General features: G+C 41.6%; 1 protein-coding gene across 1 annotated transcript; it reads left to right on the top strand.

The window, feature by feature from the left end:
- Positions 1-5171, top strand: LOC142472975 (keratin, type I cytoskeletal 19-like). Its single transcript, XM_075580125.1, has 8 exons — positions 1-455; positions 544-626; positions 795-951; positions 1343-1504; positions 1862-1987; positions 2369-2589; positions 2930-2964; positions 4415-5171. The coding sequence occupies exons 1-8, from the start codon at positions 42-44 to the stop codon at positions 4474-4476; spliced, it is 1260 nt and encodes a 419-aa protein (XP_075436240.1). The 5' UTR covers positions 1-41; the 3' UTR covers positions 4477-5171.
- Positions 5172-8958: the final 3787 nt, after the last annotated feature.

The raw sequence follows: 8958 nt of genomic DNA, 5'->3' as shown, positions 1-8958 counted from the left end.
GCTGCAGTGTCCTTCCATTTGGATCCAACTTTAGCATCACTATGAGCCACTGCAAACCCCATAAAGCCCATCATGGAGGCTCCCACATGTCCCATCATGGAGGATCCCATCATGGAGCATACGGAGGTAAAGGAATTTCCAGCTCCAAACACTCTTCATTCGGTCATGGATGTGGCTATGGAAGTGTACATGGTGGCTCTAGTCATGGAAGCCAGTTTAGCAGCTTTGGGGGTAACGGTGGTTCTAAAAATGATGGCCTGTTCGGTATCAATGAGAAGGAAACCATGCAGCTTCTGAATGACCGACTTTCATCTTACCTGGAGAGAGTGAACTCACTGGAGCAGGAAAATGCCGAACTGGAAAGAAAGATCTGTGAGTGGTATGCAAACAATGCCCCCAGCTCATCCCCTGACTTCAGTCAGTACTACAGTGTTATTCAGGAGCTCCAGTGTCAGGTACATTCAAGTTCATTCTTTGGAAATGAAATCAATGTTGCACTGACTGAAAGACGAATATGAATTCACTGCCTGGTATGTTTTTTAGATCGCTGCAGCTACTGTGGAGAATGCAGGGATTGTTCTGCAGATAGACAATGCCCGACTGGCTATAGATGACTTCAGAAACAAGTAAGTGTCATGAATATTATGGAGAAATAAGTGAAAGAAGGGATGAATAAGATCAGATAAGAGGAGTACATCTAAATCTCCACAAAGATGTACAAGGTACAAAAGTTTAATGGTTTGTGTTTCCTGGACTGTGTAGCCCTTAATGTCTTGTTCTTGCTGTCTCACAAGGTATGAGACGGAGGTCAGCCTGAGGAACAATGTTGAGGCCGATGCGAATGGTCTGCGCAGAGTCCTGGAAGGGCTGAACATGGAGAGGTGTGACCTGGAGATGCAAGTTCAAGGCCTCCAGGATGAACTGCAGCAAATGAGGAGTAACCATGAAGAGGTAATGTAATAGAATGGAACTCAAGATGATGGGGTTATGTTTGAAACCATTATTATTTCTGTATTTGTTCGGTGCAAGAATATTTTTTGCCAGCCTGATGTAAAAGAAAATGTCTCATCCTACATTTGAATCATATTTCTTGGATACTGGGGTTAACCCAAATGTAGGCCTGGCATTTTGAATTGGCAGATACAAATTCTAATACATCCTCATATATAGTAATCACTACACAAATTATTCACTTAAAAAATACATTGACGTGCAACATGAAATTGAAGATACTTCCACCAACATAATAAAGAAATATTCTACTGTGAAGCTTGATATATAGCCCCCATAATGGGACATTGCTGCTCCTCCTGATCCTCATCTTCATCTTGTGCCCTTGCAGGAGGTGAACTCTCTCCGCGCTCAGCTGGGCGCCAGAGTCAACGTGGAAGTGAACGCTGCTCCATCTGCGGATTTGAACGGAGCCTTGTCTGAGATCCGAGAGCAATATGAAAACATGATGGAGAGGAACATGAGGGAGGTTGAGAACATGTTCCTTCAAAGGGTAAACGCATCCCTTTCATTCTACTATTTCAACAGCTCATATCAGATAACGATGAATGTTCTCTAAAACAGTTAAACTCAACGTTCATCGTATGTCCTACAATCTAACGTGGTACCTGAGGCAGAATAAGATATGGTGACTTATCTACTGTATGTTTACTACACTAGTACAGGTATAAGAAGCAGAGTTGGAATCAGCAACTCTATGGAAACCCAACATTTACTATTAAGATTAAATAAAAGGTGTGGTATTTGTGTGGCCACATTTCTAAATATATAAGTCACCTAACTCACAGTGCAACTACTGTATGTCAGATATTATTCCATACGTCTCTTTTCTATTTGTATGTTCTTGCAGAGTGAGGAACTGAATCGTCAGGTGGCGTCCGGTTCTGAGCAGCTGGTGTCAGTGCAAAGTGAGGTCACCGAGTTGAAGCGCTGTGCGCAGAGCCTGGAGATTGAGCTTCAGAGCCAGCTGAGCATGGTATGTGTTAGCACTCATATTCCTAGATTATTGTGCGGTATCACTGTTTTGGTCTATGCAAAGAACACTGGATAACTACACACATTGGTTTGGAATAAGAAGCATATACAGTATTATTATGGCATACAGATATACACTGCATTATATAAAATCCCCTTGAAGCCTACATGTACTCTCAGTGGTATACACATATTTACTGCTTAACACACAGACTCTCCTACTCTCCATCAATCATAAATATGTAATATCTACTATTTCCCTTTTCTCAGCATTGCCTATACTGCTGTATTTAGTAATCAATACGGGACTGTGCTACTGAGTTAAATAAGGATTTCCCCCAATTGCACAATCTCTTATTGCCAGTATGTTCCTCTCTTGCAGAAATCAGCCCTGGAAGGTAGCTTGGCAGAGACACAGGCCGGTTATAGCTCCCAGCTCAGCCAGTTACAGGGCATGATCAACAACGTGGAAGGGCAGCTGGGCCAGATCCGATCTGATCTGGAGAACCAGAACTATGAGTACAGAGTTCTGATGGATCAGAAGACACATCTGGAGATGGAGATTGCCACATACAAACGCCTGCTGGATGGACAGGACATGCAGTATGTAACACAGAGTCCCATAGACCTTAATTATGGAATGAATTAGACATTTGAGGACTGGGCTTATTTCACCATGAAAGTGCATGGGGAAGTATATATATATATATATATATATATATATATATATATATATATATATATATATACTTCCCCATGCATATATATACTGTATATATATATATATATAGTGTGTTTTGTTAATAAATAACCACTCAATGGTATTAAATCACTCAGGAAAACTCATTAATATTAATAACAGTATGATTGCAATTGCTTAATTTTTCAAGCTCATGTGCTAGAAACCAACCTTCACTATATAAACTTGTGTTTTTCTATACAGCATTCCCCAGTGCCATTCCTCAGGAGGCAGCCATGGTAAGTGCAAAGAGATATTAGCTATAAAACCATCACAGAAATGTTCAAACCACTACATGAAACTCAAAACTGTTCTATATGAGATACTTCCAAACGGGACAAAAAGAGGGAAAAGAGAACATTGCAATAACAGTCGTATGTTAAAGTCGCCCAATGATTGATGTGAAACATATTCAGATGAGTTTTTTTTAATTCATAGACAAGATAAAAACATAAATTCTGCAAATAAATCTCAACTGAATAAAAAGGAGCGACAATGAAAGGAATTGAGCTACAATATTAATATAAGAAAAATATATTAGACAGCACACAAAGTATGTATAAAGGGAAAAGCTGGTGGTGCAAAAGGGAACCGAGAGGACCCTATTTCCTCCCAAATAATCTAAATGACAGTAAAATGTTCCCAGCACTCGAATAGAGAAGAAAAGAGTAAATGGATCAGCCAAAGGAAAATGTTAATGATACACGTATGATGCACACAATGGTTAACCAAGGACCGAAAAGAGCACTGTGTGCTAGGGAAGGGAAAAAGACAGGGAAGGGGGGGGGAGACATGGGGGGGGAAGGGAGAGGAAACACCGGGGGTTAAACGTCCAGGGCAGGGGGGGCAACGTTTCGGGGTATGGAAACCCCTTCTTCAGGCCCATTCCCAGGAAGACAGTAGTCACCTGGTACTTCCCTCAACCCTGTGACTGAATCCCTGACATGCACAGTAACAGACTATCACTGAATATCTGTGCTGAATGTGGTTGGGCTGTGAGACAAAAGACTAAATCTAGATGGTAATAAACAACTATGTTGAAGCTGTGTGTGTAGCAGGGGAAATAGCTGGCAAAGGAGGGCTCTAAAGGGTTAATGACCCACGGATGCAAACCTATAGGAGAGATACATAATCAAAGCCATTGAAACACAAAAGGGAATAAACAACATCACTGGCCCCTCTGTCAGGAAAAAACACATACTTTGAGTCCAGCAAGTGCAGGGAGCCACGGGACTGTCCTAAAGCTTGTAGCCCTGTAGCCGCAAGTACCTCGTAGTGCAGTCAGTCCAGCACTGAACGAGGAGCGGCGCCTGCATCCCTTAAGGCAGCGCTGCCCAATGACCTTACTCCTAGCAGGGCAGGATCGCGTCTCCCAGTGTTCAGACTGACAGCACCGCGAAGTGAAGTTCGCGTATGCGCACAAACGCAAAGTCAGAGCCGTCCGATCCAGGAGGCGAAGCTGACCATATACAGCGTCAGAGGAGATTTTGCAGCCGCAGGAAGAAAGTAATTGCATTTATTTCAGTGCGTGAATATCTAGGTTGTACAATTATCAAAGGTAATTGCACCAGGACTGATCCACAGGGAACACTTTGTAAGGACTCCTAAGAATGATGCAGTATACTATATTTCACACATGCTGACAGAAAGTACATTGTGATTTGAATGCAGTATGTCTTTCCTTTCCAGGATCTCACCACAGCAATTCAGGTCACCAATCCACAGAACATGGCCAGAAAGCCAGCTGTTAGACAAATCTGTTACTTCTGGGGGAGAAATCAATGCGTAAAACTACAGAGAAGAAACGGCGATGGAGAACGGAATTCTTTGCCAAACTCTCCAGAAGTTAATGATTCATTAGTGTCTGTGTTTGAGAAGTCCAAGCTAACCTGTCTTTCTGATCCTTAGCATATGTTCAGTAGGAAAGTAGACCTGTAGGTGATATGGGACATAGAGAATGGTTTGGGTTTTGAGCTCAGGTGTATCTCACCTTTTGGTCTGCAGTTTCCCAGCTTGTAAAGGTTTCAGCATTTCCTGTAATGATGCTCCTCGTGCATTTTAAGGATTGCATTTAAATCTTGAAACATTGTGACACCTTACAGATATAAGCAAACCAATACAGGAAATATGCTTAATATGAGTAGGGCCACTAGGATAAAGCCACAGAGAGCACGAGGTGAATAGTGACAATGTTACCCACTGGGGGATATATTCTTCCAAAATAAACACCACGATTGGGTGTTCTTAACTATAACCATAGTATTAATATATCACGTTCTACTGATACATGCCACTGCTATTGGTTACAAAGCAGATGGGCTGTGCCCACAAGCTATCACCTTTCCTATTTTGTGACGTTGTACATGCAGTATTTCACCTCGCATGTAATGCATCTTTTTACTCCTTCCTTCAATAAAACATTTGTTTGTCTCATTGCAAAATACAATACTGTCTAATGTGTTTCTTAGTGTTATGCTGACTGTCACGTACGTACAGCACACCTGTGAGCACGTGACCTGCATACAGGACAAGGGTTAATACACAGCTCACAAGCTGTCTCGCTTCTCAGCTTTGCAAAGGTCCATCAAATGAACAATATCTCAACTCAATCCGTCCCAATATATCTGTCACGAACAGCACACAAGTGAGCACGTGACTTAGATATGCAACCCGGGTTAATACGCACAGTTACTCTAGCCAACATACCTTTCTCCTCTGAACAGGTAACGTCAATGATTTAATATTAACCCATTACTGAATGGCAATCATATCTAAATGCTTCCACCACCCAAGAAATGCAAAGATATTTAATTAATAGATCTTCCAGGTTCTCAGGCCCTTGTTTATTATTGAAAAAAAACTAGACACTTAACACACAAAAATCTGCAGCAAAATATGTCCAAAAATGTAAATACTCTCTCCAGAGCATACAGAAGTTCATTCAGAGCCCAAAGCATCACTTAATAAATGTTTTAATATATATATAAGTAAAGTGCTTAGATTACAGAAAAAGATTATAAGAACAAACAATCACAGTAAATGCAGGACAAGTTCTTAAAGTAATAGGATAAAACATAAAACAGAAATCGCTATATAGTACATTACCATATGTCATAGGTTTTCTCCCAGAGAGGTCACTGGCATAGTAAGAATGAAAATCACGTTTTTAGTCCAAAACACACCTGTTGAAATCTGATTTGCATAATCCCTTGCTAAGGTTTATGTACTATTGTTCCCCCATTGAAACAACATAAGCCCACCCCTGTCGCAAATCAGCTGCGAAATTGACAGTTTTATGACAGAGTAAAAAAACTCCTACCAAATGACGTTTAAATTTGCATCGGTATATAACCGCACTCATAACTTCCCTCCTCTAGTACTCTGACACATGTGAGCCACATCAATAAATTCAGGCGTTCATGATGGACGCAACCGGACAAAGTTTGACCACCTAAATTTGAGCGATAAATGGATATCTGCCCTTAGCGCCTCTTACCCTTGCAGTGTGTAGTCTCATTACATGCCACTCTGTGATCCGAACACACACATGTAACTCCTAGTATGTACAGGAGATGACGCCTGTGATGGTAGGGCTAGCTGGCATCACAAAACTGGGAGGAAGCCCAGTATAGTGTAAATTGGATTATGTGCTAATTTCTAAGATCGCAGACATTAATATAATTTGCATGGGTACATTTGTATGGATTGTTTGTCTGTGATTTAATCAGCTGAGGTTCCTGCAAAGAATGGGGATTGAAACAATGGCTGGGAGTGTGGAGGTGTTACATACATTTGGTGAGTGAGAAAGAGTGAACAATCAGGGATGGGGAAAGGCTCTTAGCATTCCCTCTGGCTGTTGTGGTACCAACCTAATCCATGCTCTCACTGTCCAGCAGCCCATCCCATGTAACGGATAGCCACAGAGGGCTATATAAGGGGTGCTGCTGATCAGAGAATCAGCTCTACCTTCAGAGAGCATCTGAGAGACTGAGAGACACTCTAGGAGGGAGTGTGGAGATTCCCTCAGAGGACCATCTGAGAGACTGAGAGACACTCTAGGAGGGAGTGTGGAGATTCCCTCAGAGGACCATCTGAGAGACTGAGAGACACTCTGGGAAGGAGTATGGAGATTACCTCAAAGGACTATCTGAGAGACTGAGAGACACTCTGGGATTGAGTGTGGAGATTCCCTCAGAGGATTATCTGAGAGACAGAGAGACTGAGAGACATTCTGTAAAAGAGTTTGGATCTTTACAGTGACCAGCTGGAGATACATGTCAGGGGCTCTGCTGTGTGATCAGCCCTCTGATATCCTGGATGAGAAGCGGACAGGGCAAGCCTTCTTCAAGAAGCCCCTGCGACTAGCGAGGCTAGAGTCTACTCCCCAGGCCCCTAGTTGGTATTGTATCTTGTTTTGAACATCTTTTTTCTGTCTGCTGGTGTGCCAGAATAAACCCCATTTTATTCAACAACTTTGTCCTGTCTGGTGCTAGTGATCTCGTTGTAAAAGAACTGGTCTCCCGTGATAACATCACATGATATTCTCATTTTTAATAAAGTCCTTCAATGAAAGCTTACCCTGTGTGTCACCTCTCTCTGGCATCCACCAGTAATTATTCACAAATGTTTAGATTTCTTTGAGCATGACAGCATCATCTATGGTTACCGTTTATGACCTTCTACACACCACATATGTCACCTTGAGTGGGCCATGCGTGACAGGCCCACCCAATGAAATACTCTTTGAAGCCCCACACAGACACAGGAAAAGTCTTCACCTGTCATAAACCCAATATATTGTATTTTTAAACCCAAACCATACCTTCATTAACCCTTGAAGCACCAGAAGGATAAAAAAACATAATATTTCATGATATTATCATGAGGAGGTTATTGTGTGTGTGTGTGTGTGTGTGTGTGTGTGTGTGTGTGTGTGTGTGTGTGTGTGTGTGTGTGTGTGTGTGTGTGTGTGTGTGTGTGTGTGTGTGTGTGTGTGTGTGTGTGTGTAGTGTAGGTGGGGTGTAATTGTATTTGTGTGTGTGTGTGGGGATAATTGAAGTTTGTGGAGAGGGATATTGTATTTGTGGAGGGAGGGGGAATTTGTATTTGCGTGGGTGGGAATTGTGTTTATGGGGGGGGGTGATAATTGTATTAATCATATTGAGCTGAGACCTTCTGTGTTCCTATCTGATTATCAAGGGGACCGGTACAGCGCCGTGAGAAGTAGTAACTGTGGCTTCTGAACCGTGGAGATGATATACTGTAGTGTTCTACTGGTGGTTCCACAGGAATTTCACTGCACAGTGTGCTATACACACCATTGTTTCATCAGGGGCTTTTAACCCTTTGATTACTAGGATATAGTACACTTAGTACTGCTACATCACAGTTTACTCACCACAGTTTGCTGTCGGTACCATTTATGGAAGCCCCAACCTACATTTTCTTATATGGTTCACCATTTACCCCACGTTTGAGTCCCTACACAGTGGGTCTCATCATCCTATTTTGGTGCATAGATAGACGTGGGATACACTGATATCTGTCTATCCTATGTATTTTTCTAGATCAGTAGCACCTATCACAGTGCTCCCACTATGATCTTCGTGCGTCAATTCTAGTTTCAATACCCATTATTTTAATATTTGATATTGTAATTAAAATTGTTTTTAACATTATCACCAATCATTCATATCGGTGGTCGAGTGCCCATACTGAGTTTCTTTCTCGTTTAGTCTAAGAAAAGTAACTGTCAATATTTTCCAAAATACGTTTAACTAGTTTCCACAAAGCAAACTACTAAATCAGGATCCAAGTGGTATTTGGCTTTGTACCATGCATCCCCCGTCTCCCACCCACATTGTCATCAGAATCATCCGTTCTCCAGAAACACATTATTTCCAAACACATTAATATACATAGTGTGAATTAAATAATTAAGTGCTTTATGCCGGTGTTTATTCATAGCGCGTGTTTTACTTCTTTGATGTTGTCATGCACTTTTGTACCATTATGGGTGGGGTAAATATTCCCTTATGTTGTACAGCATTGTAACAAAATGGTAAACTGTTGTATCTCTTAGCCACCCAGATTGTCTTTGATTTCTGAAGAATCTTCAAAATTGTCTAGACTTGGAAAAAGTGTAATGTCGATATAATTCAGCAACCCCTCCCACCCATACGTTCTATAAAAGGAGACCTTTGGATAGGGAGCACTTACACTTCACTTGCTGA

This window comes from Ascaphus truei, chromosome 23, assembly GCF_040206685.1.
Source record: "Ascaphus truei isolate aAscTru1 chromosome 23, aAscTru1.hap1, whole genome shotgun sequence".
Classification (NCBI taxonomy): domain Eukaryota; kingdom Metazoa; phylum Chordata; class Amphibia; order Anura; family Ascaphidae; genus Ascaphus; species Ascaphus truei.
Note: the sequence above shows the minus strand (reverse complement) of the source record. Positions and strands in the feature narration are given on the sequence as shown.

Bases quoted from the DNA above. Each gene is read 5' to 3' on its own strand.
- LOC142472975 (XM_075580125.1), top strand. From the start codon at position 42: ATGAGCCACTGCAAACCCCATAAAGCCCATCATGGAGGCTCCCACATG. The intron at 2,590-2,929 runs GTATGTAACACA...TTTTCTATACAG, and splicing joins CTGGATGGACAGGACATGCA to CATTCCCCAGTGCCATTCCT. The intron at 2,965-4,414 runs GTAAGTGCAAAG...TTTCCTTTCCAG, and splicing joins TTCCTCAGGAGGCAGCCATG to GATCTCACCACAGCAATTCA.